This window comes from Myiozetetes cayanensis, unplaced genomic scaffold, assembly GCF_022539395.1.
Source record: "Myiozetetes cayanensis isolate MyiCay16 unplaced genomic scaffold, myiCay2020 scf29, whole genome shotgun sequence".
Lineage (NCBI taxonomy): Eukaryota > Metazoa > Chordata > Aves > Passeriformes > Tyrannidae > Myiozetetes > Myiozetetes cayanensis.
Window position 1 is genome coordinate 1,443,740 of NW_026087510.1, and position 17,876 is coordinate 1,461,615.

The 17,876-nt window shown below is 53.0% G+C and overlaps 2 protein-coding genes across 2 annotated transcripts in view; one reads left to right on the forward strand and one right to left on the reverse strand.

Moving 5' to 3' along the window:
• Positions 1-17,876, forward strand: part of ST3GAL4 (ST3 beta-galactoside alpha-2,3-sialyltransferase 4) — a 1,214,471-nt gene that overhangs the window by 572,240 nt on the left and 624,355 nt on the right. The window lies entirely within an intron of this gene.
• ETS1 (ETS proto-oncogene 1, transcription factor) overlaps positions 1-17,876 on the reverse strand; it is a 47,837-nt gene that overhangs the window by 10,285 nt on the left and 19,676 nt on the right. The window contains exons 2-6 of the mRNA XM_050323051.1: positions 13,989-14,108; positions 13,246-13,446; positions 9,918-9,995; positions 8,536-8,784; positions 5,272-5,532 (exon numbers count right to left, since the gene is read on the reverse strand). Of these exons, the coding sequence (XP_050179008.1) occupies positions 5,272-5,532; positions 8,536-8,784; positions 9,918-9,995; positions 13,246-13,446; positions 13,989-14,108 (909 nt within the window). The remainder of the gene's footprint in view (positions 1-5,271; positions 5,533-8,535; positions 8,785-9,917; positions 9,996-13,245; positions 13,447-13,988; positions 14,109-17,876) is intronic.

Sequence of the window (17,876 nt, forward strand, 5' to 3'; positions counted from 1 at the left end):
TGCTGTTTCCCCACCACCCCTGGGCTGCAGCGGCTCGGGGGGGGCTCAGCCCCTCCACGGTTGGGCAGCCACGCGTGGGGCATGTTTTGTTTGCACGTCTGGCAGGTGGAGAAGGAGCCACTGAACCAGTCCCACCTTCAAGCTCCACACCCTGGGGGGGTGAGCAGGGCCCCAGAGGCAGAAAGCAGCAGGAGCTGCTGCTGGTCACCCCTGAGGTCACACGGGTGACCCAGAGGAGCAAGTTCACACCACCCCCTGCACTGCACGGGGTCAGAGGAGCTGCTGTGCTGGGGAAGGGACTGCAGCACAGGCCCTGTGAGGAGAGGCTGAGGGAGCTGGGGGTGCTGAGCCTGGAGAGGAGGAGGCTCAGGGGAGACCTCAGCACTCTCTGCAACTCCCTGACAGGAGGGGAGCCAGGTGGGGGTTGTTCTGTCCTCCCAGGAACCAGCAGGCAGGACAAGAGGGCTCAGTCTTCAGCTGTGCCAGGGGACATTCAGGCTGGACATTAGGAAGAAGTTCTTTACAGAGAGAGTAACCAGCCATTGGAATGGGCTGCCAGGGAGGTGGTGGAGTGTTTAAGAAGTGTTTAAACACCTCCTCCCTGGAGGTGTTTAAGAAGACACTGGATGTGGCATCAGTGCCATGGTCTGGGTGACGAGGTGGGGTTGGGTCAAAGGTTGGACTCAATGATCTCAGAGGTCTTTTCCAACCTGGTTGATTCTGTGATTCTGGCTGCTGGGGTGGCTTCCTGCCTCTCCAGATTCCCCTGTCCCAAGGGGTTGCAGGTGCCCATCCAGGCAGCACTGCCCCAGCAGAGCAGGAAGGATGCTGATGTTTCTAGGAACGCTGCTGCACAGGCTCTGGATGCCAAGGACAGAGGGATCACTGGAGCGTGGCTGCTGATGGAATTTTGGATGCTGATGACCACACACGTGGGGGAACTGGCTGGTGGGAGCTTCAGAGCAGCAGCACAGCAACAAGGGGAGGGGAAGCAGCACACAAGGCGTCCTGACAGAGACCCACTTTCTTTGGCACCGACTCGACTTTCTTGCAAAACAGCAGCTGTGTGCTTTCACTTGGGGGTCACTGATAACATCGCTCAGAAACAGAGGCTGCTCAGAGGCTTTGCACCACAGACAACTCAAGGAGTTTGGCAGCAAATTTGGGCCCCATGGACACGGCCCTGTGAATGCTGATAGCGAGGACCAGGGTGGGACCAGGCCTGGGCAGAAAGGTTTGGAGGGGAGAAGCCTCTGGGTGCTGAGGGGAGATAACATCTGTGAGAGGGGGCTGCTCCCTCCACTGCCTCTCGGATTCTTTAAGGGCAGGCTGATAGCAGGATAACATCAGCCTGAGAGACACACTCAAGGGGCATTAACTCTTTAGGTGCTGAGATTGGCTTCAAAGGCATCAGCAGCTTCCCAGCTGGGCAAGGACAGCACCACCATCAGCCTTGCAGATGTGGGACCAAGGTCTGGCTGACTCCACCTTTCCCATCCCTCTTTCCTCCCTTTCTCCCTGAGCAGAGCAGAGGTTGAGGAGGGGCCCTGCAGTGCCTGCTCAGTGAAGTGCAGCAGCAGCTCAGCCCGTGGAGCTCTGGGGCTGTGGAAAGCCCCGGCCCTCGGCTCCTGCACACCCTCCTGCACACCACGGAGCAAACAAAGCCCACAGCTCGGCTCCCAGCCCACACAGCTGCTCCACAGACCCAAAAGCAGCTCAGTGCTCCGTGGCCATCACAGAGCTGAGCCTCCTCTGGGCAGCACGAGCAGCGGAGAGGACAGAGCCCAGCAGGGTCAGTCCCACCCCGCTGCCTCCAGCACAGGCTGCTCACCCTGCCACACACCAGCAGCGCCTGGCCATGTGGCATCAGGTCCCACTCAGGTGCTGGTGGCCATGGGAGTCACCAGGAGCAGCACAGCGCGGGATCCAGGCACGGCACAGCCCCAGAGCTGAGCACCAGCCACCCACCCACACCAACACTGCTCTGCTGCTGAACGTGCAGCTCAGACTGAGCTCAGCTGAGCCAAGGGGAGCTTTGGCAGCCAACACACCCCCTGACCCATGGCTGGCCTGAATGGAACAGATGCACTCTGTCTGCTGGCAGAACCCCCAAATCTGGCTTGATGCAGAACCACAGAATCTCCTGAGCTGGGAGGGACCCACAAGGATCATCCAATCCAACCCTTGACCCTGCACAGACACCCCAACAATCCCACCCTGTCCCTGAGTGTTGTTCAAATCCTTCTGGAGCTCTGGCAGCCTTGGGGCTGTGCCCACTGCCCTGGGGAGCCTGTTCAGTGCCAACCACCCTCTGGGGGAAGAACCTTTCCCTGAGATCCACCCTGAGCCTGCCCTGACACAGCTCCAGCTGCTCCTTCTGGTGAGACTCAAGCTGGCCAAGCTTTGGCTCCAAACCCAGGTGTCCAGGGCTGGCCCTCCCTGCAGCCATGGCAACTGAACTTCACCAACTCCTGAGCAATCACATTTCTCCTTCAAAGGAAAGATAAGAAAATTGCATCAACCTCTGTGTGAGCAACCATGGCAACTTGTTAAATTAGGTCAAGATGTGGGGGCAGATAAGGTGGCTTTGAGAAGCTCTCGGAGCTGCCGGAGAACACATCAAACACCGAGAACACACCAAACACCAACGGAGCTTCCGCCAAAATGCACCTTCTCAGCCCAGCCTGCGCCTGCCGGGGCAGATACCATCAGAGATGTGCTGTGACAGGGCACTGGGCCACCTCCCTGGGCCACCACCACGAAAACAGGCCCCTGGTAACCAGAGCTGAAAAATATTGTCAGGTTCTGAACCAGCAGAAAGGCCTGGAGGTGGAGATGTGATGGCCCAGCCCTACACGGAGCCTTTGGGTGCTGGGTGGGAGGGAGAAGTGGAACGTGGGGGTCTTGTTTTGGGACCCTGGGCTGTCAGTCCCCTGCTCTGCCCGTTTGGAGGCTCCACCTCCTCCCCAGAGCCACAGCCAGAGCCCAGACACCGAGTTCCTCTGCTGGAGCTGCCAGACAGCACTTCCTCCCCCAGGGAAGCCAAAGGAGTGTAGAGCAAAGAAAAGAAAGCACCAAAAGCTCTGCCTGAATCCCCACTCCTTGCTCAGCTGGCCCAAGACACCCCCCAGCAGCTCTGGGCAGCCTGAATGGCGTTTTTGGGCAGAAATCCATCAGCACAGAGTTTGAGAGTGCCCAGTTCTCCTCCAGTTTGTAACACAACACGTCCTCACTCGCTCCCACTGCTCTCACAGCGACCCAGCTCTGCTCTGCACCCACCCTTGGCATGGAAGAACTTAAGGTGCTGACAGACCAGAGGGCTTGGAAAGGGTCAGAAGACACCTCTGGAGTCACCTGCCTGCAAAGATCAACCATCCAGAGACCATTCCCAACAGCAATAGGGATGTGTTTGCATGAAGGACTGAATATTGCTCAGCAGGATTTGGAGAGAGCAAGCAGAGCCCCAGCCCAAGGGTTTCTGAGTGATCCTGGATTTTCCTCTCCACATTTAAAGTCTCTCAAGTGGAGCAGTGCAAAAACAAATAAAAAATCAGGCCCTCCAACTTACTGATCACACAGAAGTGCCTGGGCCAAGGGATGTTCTTCCCAGCTCAAAAGGGGGTTTAAAATGAGGTGAGGGAAAATGTTACACTGCACAGAGCCTTGGAATTGTGCTCTGGCATTGCAGGAGCCTAAGTCCCCCCTTCCTGGTGGCACCAGTCCAAGGACAGCCTTTGGGGTGCTCATATTCCTTGGAAAAGCACAGGGTCCATCCAGCCTCTGACTTCAGCTCCTGCCTCTCTGCGGGGGTGGTTCTTTTCCACTCTTTTCCATGAGCTACAGCAAACGTGGAGGGAAAAATCCAGCTTGGAAAATAGAGCTCCTAGTTCTGCCAGCACCTCCGTGCCTCAGTTTCCCCAGATGTTACAATTCACCCAGTGCTTCTTCCCAGGCACTGGATACCCAAAGCACTTCCAAAGGCATTCCAGGGAGAAAATGGGGATGGAAATTGCGAGTCGTGGTCACCGGTGTCTTTTTTCAGGAACATCAGCAATTTCCACGGCACAGCAGAGGATAAGGACCTGGGCACGGTCCCTCCTACCCCTCCTGCCTCTTTCCCCCACATCCCCCAAGCCCAAATCCTTTCAGGAATGGCTGAGCACACTTATATTTGTATGGACTTGGTGGGGTCTCGTTGAGCAGGCAGGGCTGAGCTTTCTTTCTAACTAAAGCTATAGCAACAAACCACTTCCTTTTTTACACTCCTAAAATTACCTCCCCACCTCTCCTTCCTTCTGCCCCTCTCCCCACCTTCACAAAGCTCGAGATCAGCCCTGAGATGAGATGAGCTGAGCGAGCGTGGGAGGAGATTTCAGGGACAGTCACACCTCAGGATCTGCTCCGAACCTGCTGATCCTTATCTGCACAAACTCTTTCCACCAGCTGCTCCCAGCTGGGGCAGGAGAGATCGGTGTGTGCAGAGCAAGGGGAGCTGGCAGGAGCTGCCCTGAGTTCCACTCGGAGCGCGGGGAAGAGCCGTGGAAAGGATGAGCTCAGTTTTAGCTGGAAGCCCCAGCCCACCAAGCCTCTCTCCGTGGAGATGCCAGATTGCTGCAGGGCCGTCACACCACAGGAGTTTCCATGGCCTATCACCTTCTCATCTCTCCCAGAGCAGGGAATGGAAAATGTTTGGGACTGCTTTGGCACCATCCCAGCCCTGCCTCACACCAAGGTACGCAGCAAAAGCGAATGATTCCTCGTGCCAGGAGGGGAGAAGATCATTCCCATCCCACACAGCAGTGCTGGGGATGCAGCTGCTCCTGCCTGAGGAGGGAAACCACAAGTGGCCAACAGAGCGTCAGAGTGGGAATGTGGGCTCTCCACCACCCTGTGCTCCCAGGAATCCGACCAGACACCCGCTCCTTCCAGCTCCAGCCAGGTGGAAATGGAACACCAGGCCTTCCCTCAGCCAGCTCCCACATCCTGCAGGAGGTGTGGGATGCCCACACTCAGAGGAGCTGCAGCCCTGGGGGGCTGGGTGCTCTCGGGTGTGCCTGATGCACGTGGCTGACCCCAGAGACCCCCTAACCCCTCACTCACACCCCACTAAACAGCAACACAGATCCTGGGTGCTCCAGAGTCCCCCAACCCCTCCCTCACAGGCCACTGCACCCACAGACCTCGGGCACCCAGAGGCTCTGCCCCGCCGTGCTGGGGATGATCCCGCCCAGCTGCTCCACAGGGAATTCCCAGGGAATGGGCAACCCCTACCTGTGTATCCAGCCAGGGCAGCAGCAGGAATGACAGGCTTGTCCTTGTTCATGTCGGCCCGATCCCGAACATAGTCCTTGAAGGTGCCCTTGGGCTTGTGGCTGGGCAGGGTGGAGGGATAGTCCTCGGAGTCGAAGCTGTCGTAGGACGGGACGCGCTGCAGGCTCTGGAACGAGGACTGGCTGCTCCAGGACTGCGTCAGCCGGTCACAGCTGTCGTAGCTCTCGATGCTCTCGAAGGAGTCCTGGCCTCCCAGCTTACCTGCAGAGCAGGGACAGTGGGTGAGAGGCGATGGATGGCACAGGAGCTTCACCTGCCTGCTGGGTGGGTGAGTGCTACTGACCCACTGAGCCCCATCTGCAAACAGAGTGCAGCCTGGACCTGAGATCAGCCTGGACCTGGACCTGAGATCAGCCTGGACCTGGACCTGGACCCCTCATTCAGAGCCCTGGAGAACTTCAGAGACAGACAGAGGCAAACCCCCCAAATCCTGCCTCGCTGACTGGGAATGGTCCTTCCTCTTTCAAAAAGGCAGCATCAGAGAAATCATTCACTTTGCACATTCAAGGCTGAGTTCAAGTGCCTGAACATGGGCCTCTTTATTCAGAGGGTGGGCAGGCCCTGGCACAGGTTGCCCAGAGAAGCTGTGGCTGCCCCTGGATCCCTGGAAGTGTCCAAGGCCAGGTTGGATGAAGCTTGGAGCAACCTGGGCTGGTGGGAGGTGTCCCTGCCCAAGGCAGGGGGTTGACAAAAGCTTTAAGGTCCCTTCTAACCTATTCTGTTACTTTATGATTTCTGTGATTCTCTTCCTGCTGAAGGACATGGGGGTCCCCAATAAATCCCCTGTTCCCTCTGCCAGCCCCATACAAACACTGCTCAGGCCCATCCAGGGGCACTGCATCAGCTCCTTTATTCTGCTGTTTCCTCCAAAACTCCACAGCAGCCCTTTCTTGCCATATGTTACAAGCAGCTTCCACCCCCAAATCCCCAGGGAGCAGCAGATTTGATGGAGGAGGAGAGCAAAGGGCTGAGAGCTCAAACAGCTATTTTCCCAGTTCTGGTAAGGTGAGCACAGCTGGATTGTATCAAAGCTGCTCTCTGGGGTATTTTTAGTAAAAACCAGAACATGAGAGGCCAGATCCTCAGCAGTGCTGATTTACACCCACTGAAGACAGCAATACACCCTCTGTACTTAAAACAGAGCTAAAAAAGGAGCCAAGGAACAAACTGAAGCTGCTCCTCTGATCTCCCTTACGCCGCTGATTGCTCAACATCTTTACTGACAAACTGCGAGCGTAACAGGATCATTCAAGTTCACTAATTTCCCAAACCAAGCTAAAAACAGCTGCTGGGGTTGTGCAAGAGCTCCTGGAGAAATTTCCATTGGCAGAGCTACCCACAGCCTGGGCCTGGATAGAGAATCCCAGGGGAAGGGGAATGTGGAAGGGTGCTGGCACACTCTCCTAAATATTTGTTGTGTTGTAGTCTGAAGAGCACTTGCTGTGGAAAGACTCAGCTAATGAAGGCTCTGCCCTGATTGCTGGCCTGGAATCCTTGGATGTTTGGATCCATCGGTATATCCATGTTTCAAACTCACTTTTGTCTTTGTTCCTTCTATTTTTTATTTTTTTTTTTTTGAGGATTCCACAGGATACACTTCAATGCTTGCCTGAATCCTGCTAAAGGAGAACAAGACTGCTGTGTGTGCACATTAATTGGCACAACCAACTCCCTGAGCAGTCCTGCAGCACAAGCTCACTTAGAAAAGGACTTAAAAGAACCTGACAGGGATGTGGTTTGTGTCAAGCCATTGAAAATTCACCTCTATTTGGCCTAACTGAAAAAACCATGCCTTGCACTAGCCCAGGAGAAGCTTAAAAGGGTTTGACAGCTCCACTTTCCAGCCAGGAGCCCTCTCTGATAAGGCAGAGTGAAACAACTCCCATGGGAGCACAGAATTCACTCCCAAAGCCCCCACAAAAGACAGTTGACTGGAAACCCCTCTCCCTGAGTGATGCTCAAGGGCCTGGTTTTGTGAGAGACTCAACTTTAAAGATAATGGAAGCTAAAGACGTCCATAAATATAAATTAACTGGGCTCTGCTTTATATTAAAGCTTCTTTCCACCCTTCTGGGAGGATTCCTGCCACCCAGAGCTCTTTCCAGGGCTGAAATGTGTGTTAGTGGGAGCACAGCCTGTTGGGATCATTATATCCCAGTCTTTGCTAACAGCAGCATTAAGGGCTCTTTCTCCCCTCCCCTGAAACCATTTTTAGGTTTACCACTGAGGTACCATTGCAAAAGCCTTCCTGGATCATTGCATTTCGAGGAGGATTATGAAATCACCTGTGTCAAAGAGAAGGTCAAGAAAAGGGAAAGGCACTGATGAAATTCTGGCAGAAAAGCAACCACAGAAAGAGGAGTTTACCCAAAATTATAACCCTGCCGCCCTCCTGGCTCATCCAGGTCGCCTCTGTCAGAAGGAGAGGCAACAATACAAATAATAACCCCCCTGTCAGACTGGAAGGAGAATGAGAAGGCTGAAATGAGCTGCTCTGAGCCAGGATGTGCAGGGCAGAGCTGCAAAGGGGAGGCAGCACCTCCTCAGCTCCTCAGAAAGGTATTTGGGCTCAGATCCTCCCAAGTGCTTGGGTGTTTAAATCCCACCATCTCAAACAGGAGTCATGTACCTCTAACTCTTTGGAGATGTCAGGCTGTAGCAGGAGGATTCAGGGGATGACAGCCCCTGACAATCTGCACCTCCTGACAAAGCCCAGGGCTTGGGTTCAGCAGAATATCCATGGAGATAATGGATACACACTTTGGATCATCGAGTGTAAGACTCTTCAGAGCCCTGGACAGTAAGTCCTGATGAGAACTTGTGAAGAATTTGTGGGGTTTTGCCTGGTCTTCTAAAAAACAGGATTTATACAACCTCCCAGCAGTTTGTCCCCCCCAATAACCTCAAAGCTGATTGCCATTTCACCCGAGTCTGACATCAAAGCCCAGCACCAGAAACGCCACATTTTTGCAGACGCTGTAAAAACAGGCAGTGCAGGAGAAGAAAGAAAGACCTTTTTGGAGTTCTCCCTGGAGAGAAAGGCAGGGAGGGCTCAAAGCCACCAGAGAATCCAACTCCAGAGGACACACATGTCGGGAAACGGCCTCCTGGTGACACCTCCCACGGGAGGGAAGGCAGCACCCACTCTGTCCTAGGCAGGACAGGAAGAACCCAAGCAAACCCTGGCTTTAAACCCAGCTTTACCTCTGCTGGCACGTCCCATGCACATGTTGTCAGGTGTCACCACCTCCTGCTTGATGGTGAAATAGTCTGTCTGCAGGGGGTCCGTGGGCAGCGGGTCCCGCAGGATGACCGAGGGGTAGTCGCTCTCGTACTTGAGGGACAGCAGCTCCTCGGAGCTGATGGGGTGCAGGGTCTGGTAGGATTCTGTGATGAAGCTGGGCTCGGAGAACTCGGAGGGAGGCACACACTGGGCATGTTCAATGCCATAACCTGGTGGCAGAACAGGAATGTCAAAAAAAAAAAGAATCCCAAAAGCTCAAAGAAACCTGAGCACCAACTCGGCGCCTCTCCAGCCTCCCCATCCACAGCGAGACCTGCAGTGCCTTGGGATATAAAACACCTGCCACAACTGGGAACTAGTTTTGGGCAGGGTTTCTAAAAGCTACAGAGGTGGTTTCTGAAAGCCTTTTGGCTGAGGTTTCTAAAAGTTTATCCTGTCCTATAAACGCAGTCATTTAACAAAATTTCAAGGCTTCCTCAGCCATCACCAGTGTGCTTCCCCTGAGGAGAGCTGCCAGAGGGAAAGAGCTGGAAAATCACGAAGAATGGAGTCTCACAAAGGAGTTATAGGGCAAAACTGTTTCACTGTAATAGGTGAACCATTTCCACAGTCACCTCTCCTCACTGGCCAGAGCCTGGAATCCTGATTCTCTGAATCATGGAATCACAGAATCATCGAATCCCCAGAATGGTTTGGGTTGGAAGGGACCTTAAAGCTCATCTCATCCCACCCCCTGCCATGGGCAGGGACACCTTCCACCAGCCCAGGTTGCTCTAAGCCCTCTCTAACCTGGCCTTGGACACTTCCAGGGATCCAGGGGCAGCCACAGCTTCTCTGGGCAACCTGTGCCAGGGCCTGCCCACCCTCCCAGGGAAGGATTTCTCCCTAACACCTCATCTAAATCTCTCCTCTTCAGGTCAGCTGGGGTTTTTAGCTGGTTCATGAAATACCTCCCAGCTGTCAAATGTGCTTACAGAGCATCTCAAAACCAATGCCAATGGGAAGTGCAGGAGTGCAGATTGAGGACTCACCCCTTTCCTTGCTAGGCTCCTTCCTAGCAATCCAGAATCAAGCCTTCTTCCCCCATTCCCTTCCTTTTTAAACATGTTTTTAACAATTCCCAGTACTCAGGAGTGTTGAGGTCTCTTCCAAGGTCTGCTGAGCTACAGCTTCGAACAAATACCCCTTGCAAAATCAGGCACCAAAAATACAGATGGCTCCTAAGTAAACCCTAAACCCAACACTGGATCTGTACAAGTCCTCATGTGATGCGGACAAATCTCTCCCAGGAGGCACTTCCATGCCTGGAAGCACTGGGATGACACTGATAATTGAGACTTACTAACGAAGTAGTCGGAGGTGTAGCGGGATTCGGGATATGTCGTGTTGGCTCCGTTCGCTGGGTATGGTTTTACCTCTTCTGCAAAGAGGAAAGGAAAGAAATGTCACACATTTGTGCTTTGCAAGACTTGCTGTCACACAGAGAGGTCAGAACTTCCTAAAATGCTCCTCTCTGGGTTAAACTGGGACGTTGAAAGGAACAGAAATTAATTAAGAGCTGAAAGCTCGCAGAGACTCGAGGCACTTTGGGAATTCTTGCCGCAGGTATGGCCAGATTTAAACCAAACCAGCCCAACCCAAGGAGCAACAGCTTTCTCAATCAGAGGCTCCAGGTGGTTCTGAAACACCAGTTGCATCATTTCCTTGCTTGCCTTGGTCTTTGTTGTCTTCCATCCTCCTGAGAGTTGCTGATCACGCTTCCATGTGCGAGCTCCCGAAAAAACTCACCTTACAAGGGCAGTTGTTTCCCTGAAAACCCCTATTTTTAGACCAGCAGTAGGTGTGTGCAAGGGAGTGGGTAACACATACCAAACCCAGCTCCTCTAACCCCTAATTAATGCTGATTCCCAGCCTGTGCAGCACCTGATGCAGGGAGAACATTCCATGTCCAAAGAACGCTTTGTCCCACCGTCCCTGACCCAATTCCTGGCTCAGACTCCACTGTGTGTATGTGGGCAGGATGCCAAATTTTAGCCTCTCTATAGGCATAACTCACTGGGAAAGAGCACAGAGCACATCAAAGCACAGATTCCCTGCTGCCTGTTGCTTTTTCCAAGCCCTTTGGTGCTCCTGGGCTTGGCGCTGGATTCGCTTTCCCACACAAAAACTGCTCCTCCCCTCACCAGTTTTTCCACAAACACCTTTCTCATTCCAACGTGGCATTGTGGGCACAGATCCTGGCATGGGAGATTTTCTTTTCTTTGCAGAGGGCAACCAAAACAACCCCCCGCCCCAGGCAGCTCTGGGTTGTGTTTGTTTCTGCTGAGGCTCAAGAGGAGCCAAGCGCAGATAACGCACGTTCGCTCGCAAGGAGCTTAATTTTGGCCCTCTCTCCTGGGGATTGCAGGGTGGAAAATATTCCCTGACAAAAGGAGGGTTTGTGCAAACACACAGAACTAATGAGAAAAGCTCTTTTGCTCTCCCTGTGGTGGCTGCCAAGGCACAGGGTGGGTGACCACAGAGCAGGGGAGCAACCTTGGGCTGCGCTCGCACTCGCTGCTGGCTGCTGGTAACTGAGGGGGTTATTTTAGGAAGAAATTTGGGAAAATACGCCTGAAAATACCCGAATCCAAGCAGGGAAAAGTGGCCCATCTGCTACCTTTTTATAACCCTGAGCAGTCTGTGGTACATGAGTCACTCAGAGCTCACAGGGGAAGGTCAGCCCAGGGGACAGCGAGGTCACAGCACGTCCCAGCACGACCCCGGGACAGGGACAGGTAAAGCCAAACATTTCGGGGTTAAGCACCACCCCCAGCACCAACAACCCCAAAGGGATGATGGTGGGTGAATGGGGAGGATGGAGAGACAAGTTTGGCCTTGAGTCTCTCCACATGTCCCATCCCCAGGTGCAAAGTGCAGACCCCGTTCGTGCAGCACCAGCACAGCCCAGGCCTTGGCAGGGGTTGGGATGTGCTACCACTGACACCAGCCCTGTGAGCTGCAGGGAACAGAAACCAGGCCGTGGAGTTATTTCTTAGAAGTTCTTGGTTACACCCCAAACACTTCACAGATACTGCCCTGCTGGGAAATGAGTTCAGAACCCCCCCGAGGGGAGAGGGCTCAGCTTGTGCAAGAGTGACAAAGTCCCCAGAAAACACAGAAGGGAGATTTCTTGGTTCCCAGGGCTACACCAACAGTGTGGAGACACTCAGAAATTCAGCTTTATCCTTCTTCTTCCTTTTGGAAAGAGAGTTACAACAGGAGCAAAGATTTCCAGTTGCTTTGTAAAAGCTCCTGGCTGTCCCAGACCTTTGGTATCGTCAAGGCTGCAGTGTCTGAACACCCTTGTGTGTGTCAATGCTACATGAAAACATGATTCCCACTCTCCTGTGAAATTACAGCTCCAAGTTCATCTCCACGTGTGGGGAATCCACAGGAAGGAGCTGCACACCCAGCTCTGATGCCCCAGCCAGTACCTGCAGCACATCCCACCCCTCTCCAGTGAGTTTTAGCCCCAAAAATCACAGAATTACAGAATCACTGAGCAGTTTGGGTTAAAATGAGCTTAAAGATCATCTTGTTCCATCCTTCTGTCCCAGCCAGGGACACCAGTGAAGGAAGGCTGTGGGAAGGTACAAGGAATGGCTCATAGCAAGGACAAACGGGGCTGACCACAAGGTTTTGCTTTGTTTGGTTAAAGTACCTGCTGTTGATATAAGCACTCAATAAAAAACATGCAAAAGAAGAAGAACAGCCCAGATAAAGAGTGAAAAGAGCAGGAAAACAGCCTGTCCTACCCAGAGGCTGTGTTTACCTTCTGAAAACCACAGGTAGCAGTAAAATTAGTAATTGGCAATTAACAGCCATTTGTCAATGGTTTCCTGGAAGGAATAACTGTGCTCCCCCTCCCCTTCCTGCCACCAGGGTCAGTAGGACAGCACAAGGGATGTTCCAGGAAAGCAAACAGCTCTGCACAAAAAGGAGCTGGAATAGGAGCCCAGGGGCTGCTGCTCCTGCTCATGGCCCAGGTTTAAGGTGTTCAGCTCTTCTCCTGCTCTTTATAAACAATCCCAGCATTTCCTGGGCATCCAGACCATGAAAATCAACAGCCAAAATCAACATGTGTGTCACCAGCCAATGGCAATTGGATGCTGTCCCACAGGGACTGGCAGAGATGGCTTCTCCTCCTCAAAAAATGCCATTTTCGGGATATGAAACGCCCGTTTTGGGCCATGAAACACACTTTTGGGACACGAAACAAAGCAAAGCAGCTTCCAATCACCGCTAGGAAATGAGGGTGGGACTTTGGTGTATGCCCAGATCTCCTGGAGGAAGCACTAAAATTCACAACAGGAGCTGAACAAGCCAAGGAAAAATGCTCTGGAAAATCCCACCGTGGGTTCCAGGCAGGCAGAGCGTCCCTGCCCACGGCGGGTTCCTGCCAAGCAGCCGGCACAAACACTCTGCCCCTTTCAAGCCCTGCCAGGGTTTGCTTTGCCCACTACCAGTGGGGATGCCCATTTGGGAATCCTGCTGGAAAGCTGGGCTGTGTAAGAGGTTTTTCCTGGCATTGGAGCCCCAGGTGAACAGCTCAGTGCTCTTTGGAAAGCCCCAAAATCAGGCTGGCCAGGACAGCGTCACTCATTCCCCACGGAGACTCCCGGACTCACCTTTCTGCAGGATCTCCAGGTGCTCCCAGAGGATGTCTCCCACAAAGTCAGGGGCCAGCTCCAGGAAGCACTCCTTGCCCAGGGCACAGAGGGCAGCTCCATTCATGCAGAACTTCTGGAAATCCACCTCCTTGAGGCTGAACTCGTTGACCGCCCACATCACCCAGTCCCGCACGTGCGTCTCCGTCCACTGCTGGGGATCTGCAGGAGGGACCCCGCACTGAGCAACAACCAGCAGCTTTCCCAGGAAAACAGGGCACAAACAGGGCTACAGCTGCACTCCCATGGAGAGTGGCAGCCCACTGGCACGGGGGTGGTGAGGGAACACCATGCCCAGCTTGGATCAGCCCCGCTGTACACATAGAACTAACTGGGTTGGAAGAGACCTCCGAGATCATCAAGTCCAGCCCTTTCAGACAATGAGTTTTGGGTTTGTTTGGGACTCCCAATAATCCAATCAGCTCTCTGCCCCACTTCTCCCACCCTTTTCTCCAATTTTTTTGGTTTCTGTCCCTGTCACCAGTTTGACTAGCTGTACCTCCCTGCTGCTTCTCCCTATAGCGGACATGACTTTATCCACGTTTTTCCAGCTGAAGCTGCCAAGAAACAAGGCAATACCACCTGAAGAGACCCAACAAAGGGATGGCAGCCTTGGAGAACTCATGGAGAACTCCAGGCAGTCTGGCTGAAGGGCACAAGCCCTGTGGATACAACGGCTGCTCCCTGGGAAAAGCACGTCTTACCTTTGGGAATTCCCAGCCGCTGCTGCTCCTTGGCAAAGCCACTGAACGTGGCTTTCAGTGCTTGGGACATCATTTCTTTGCTGCTGGGAGTTAATAAAGGCACATCTGCACATTCCATGTCTGGAAAAAAAAAAGCAGGAGAGAAAGATGGCCATGAGGACACAGGAGTGGGAAAGGCGACAGGAGTCGAGCTGGCCAGGTGACATGGGGCAGGTGGAATGTGCTACTGGAACTGGACAATGGGATCAAAGACCTTCCCAGACATCAGCCTGCTGGGCTTCAGCATCCCACGAGTGTCTGGAGCCTGGGACAAAGCTGAGCAGCTCCAGATACCAAGGAAGGCAAAGAATCCCATGCCAGGGTGAACAAGAAAGGAGGGTGAAAAAGCATCCCTGAATTACCAGTCCACTGTCCCGGTCCAGAGACAAACAAGGGAAAAATGAAAGAAACTTAGAAAATTCTTTATTCCAGAAAATTCTTCCCTGGGAGGATGAGGAGTCCCTGGCACAGGCTGTGGCACAGAGAAGCTGTGGCTGCCCCATCCCTGGAAGTGTCCAAGGCCAGGTTGGATGGGGCTTGGAGCAACCTGGGCTGGTGGAAGGTGTCCCTGCCCACGGCAGGGGGTGGGACTGGATGAGCTTTAACGTCCCTCCCAACCCAAACCATCCTGGGAGATTCCATGATTCCATGAAAAAGGGAGCTGAGGCAGGATGGGGAACCATCAGAAAACCCATTTGAGGAGGAAGGGAAAACAAAAGCTGGAAAATCCCACGTTAAGCCAGAGTTACATCACGCATGGAGTGACGGATCCAGGCGAGTCATGGAGGACGTGCAGCCATCCCAGGGGACAGAGGGGCCAAGCCAAGCCAGGCCTGGAGTGAGCCCTGATGAGAAGCAAACCTCATCCTTTGCTTTTTTTTTTTTTTTATGCCTTTTCCTGATTTATTTGGAAGGAGGTGGACATTTGTAGCCCAAGGGTTTCACAGACAAAAGCACCCGTTTGAGGGAAAGAAATCGGAATAAAGGTTTGGCTCTTTGTCCTACATTGTAAGTATTCCTGAAAAACATCTTTGTTGGAGAAGGAAAGCCTCCCACAGCCACCATCCCAAAAACTGAGCTTTATCAGCCTCATATGGAAATCTTCCACCTGAGCTTGGTCTAGCACTGTAGCCTAGTGGAAATTTTTCCATGAAAACTCAGTGGAAAAACGACAACATGGGCAAACTCTTGGGTGTTTTCATGGCTATCTGGGCATGGACACGAAAAATGAAAGAATTCTCTGTTTTATGGGAATGCCAGTGTGAATTTCCATGGCTCTAAGTTCGTTTCAGCTCTGATTTAACAAGCAAAATGCTGGTGAGTGCTTGTTTTAGGCAGTGTTGAGTAAATCCCTGATAAAATATGGATTGAAGGATGGACACAGTGCAGCAGAGCTGCTTCCCAGTCTGACCCAGTCTGGGGATCCAGCTCCACTCACATCCTCCACAGCCCAACTCCTGGGCATCACTTAAAGGCCAAACAACACAATGTTGGGGTTTTTTTCCAGGTGGGAATCTCAGGGTTGGGTCAATAGGATTACAGGGCACTGGTGGAATCACCACCCCTGGAACTGCTCAAAAAACACGTGGATGTGGCACTTTGGGGCTGTGGTTTGGTGGTGGGATGGCAGTGCAGGGGGAATGGTTGGACTGGATGATCTGGGAGGGCTTTTCCAACACAAATGACTCTGGGATTCCATGGATCAGCTCTGTAACACAGGGTGAGGGTGACCACGACCAGAGCAACCCCAAATCATCCTCTGGATGCAACGAATGCAATTCCACTGCCAAGCCAAACAGAGCAACTTCTCTGCCTCCACTTCTGCCCCTTCCACCTCTCAGCCCCCATCAAAATCCAGGCTAAAATCAGCCCTTCTATTTAATCCCCTCCAACCTCAGTCACCAAGGCACTCAAGGAATGATTTGCAGGCTCTCTGCTCAGGCAGGACCAGTAAAATTCCTGACCCCAAGTCTCTGGGGACCCAGTTCCTCCCCACATAAATCCAGGATTGCTGCCACAGTGGCAGCATCAGGACCTTCGAAAGCAAATCCCACATTCAAGGGCTATTTGGCAAATTACACTTCATTATTTACTGGATTTGGCTGGAAGAGGGCACGGAAAAATGAGCAGCCACCCTTGTTATCTCTGTTCCCCATCTGCTGCCTCCAGATAACACTGGGAGAAAGTGGTTCAGTGCCCCTTTCCCTTCATCCTCATGTTACATTTTAATGCTTTGCTTTCTGTGGTTTCAGGGACCACCCAGGAATCCCTCCCCTCCTTGCCTGGTTAAACAGCAGCTCCTGCTCCTGCCTGCCATGGGAAGATGAGTCAAGAGCCGGGCTGAGAAAACGTTTCTGACCCCAACTTTTACACTGAATCACTCGTGAAAACCGGAGTGGAGGTGGCACCGAGAGCAGGGTGAGGGGGGTGACAAAACGTGGGTTTATCTCTGCAAACAGCAAACACCCATCCCTGATCCCCCCTGTTTCCTCCTGCAGGGTCCGTGGGGTTGGGTTTGTACACGGCCAGGATCAATTTTGCAGTAGCGGGGGGATGAGGTTTCGGTTTAGGAAGGTGAACGCTGAGCTCTGCACAAACAACATGTCAAAACAGGGGAGACTTGAAAGTGATTCCCAGGGAGAGGTCATGGAGAAGCAAACAGTCTGTTTTCAAATTAAAAAAAACCACCATGCCAGAGGAGGGTTTCTATTTAAACACCAAAATCAGCCCAAATGTGCATTTCAAGGCTTCCCCTTGAAAACACGCTGTACTCGGCAGCTTTAGGACTGAAACATCATCTATTTTTTCCTGTAAAATCGCAGCTACTTGTTCACATTTCTGCAGAGCACAAAGCAGCCCCGAAGCCCTGAGCCTGCAAACGCTCCCAGAAGCCTTGGTTTGGTCAGCAGGGTCCCACAGCTCTAGAAAACTCACGTGGGTAAAACCAAACGTGGGTGAAAAGCTCTGCAGACGTGTCTGTGGGCAAGGCTTGGCTTTGTGACCCCAGAAACACACGGGGGAGGGACAGTTTTTAATCTAAATTCTGTCTCTGCTGGTTTGGAGATACTGAGTTGACTTAAATATCATTTTCTGTGTTAAACCCCAAGTGTCTGAGGAGCACGATGAGCTTCAGCCAGCTCTGCCCTTTGCATGGCCAGGAGTTGCACTGGATGATCCCTGGGGGTCCATTCCAAACAATTATAATTCCATGAGCTTTGCTGGGTGTGCAGGGGAGTTCTTTCCTGTGGAGGAGAGTCCAGCCCTGGTGATGTTCTCCAGCTCTTCACCTCCAGTCTGGGGTTCCAAAAGCCCAGCACAGTTTCAGGAACAAAAGCAACCAGCCAGGCTGAGCTCCCCTGGTTTCAGCTTTCACTGCCACCTGAAACCCCTTTCCAAGATTTTGATCAAATCTCACCCAAACAAAACATGTCCCTTCGTGCTCCTCCTGCTGCCCTCACAGCACAGCCAGAGAGCCAGCCCTGAGCCCAGCTGCTCCACTCAGCTCAGCCTGGAGATTGCAGGGCTTTAATGGCCAAAGCAGGCCCAGCAGCAGGGCCCAGGTGAACTGGCTCTGCTGGCTGGTTTTGTGGGGCCCATCAAAGCCTCCCTGACACGGCTGCCACCTGCACTTGGCTGCCTGGATGCCTCATCCTCCGACGGGGAACTGCCTTTGATATTCCTCCTGGGACACCGGGCAGGGAGTGATGGGTTAGTTGGTTTAAGTACTACCAGGAGTTGCAGTCGCCCTGGAAAATTGCATTACCAGCAGCTCCAGCATCTGTGGAGCAGAGAGAAGTGATTTGCCTTCACACAAGGGAGGCAGAGAGGGACAACTTCGCATCTGGCTGC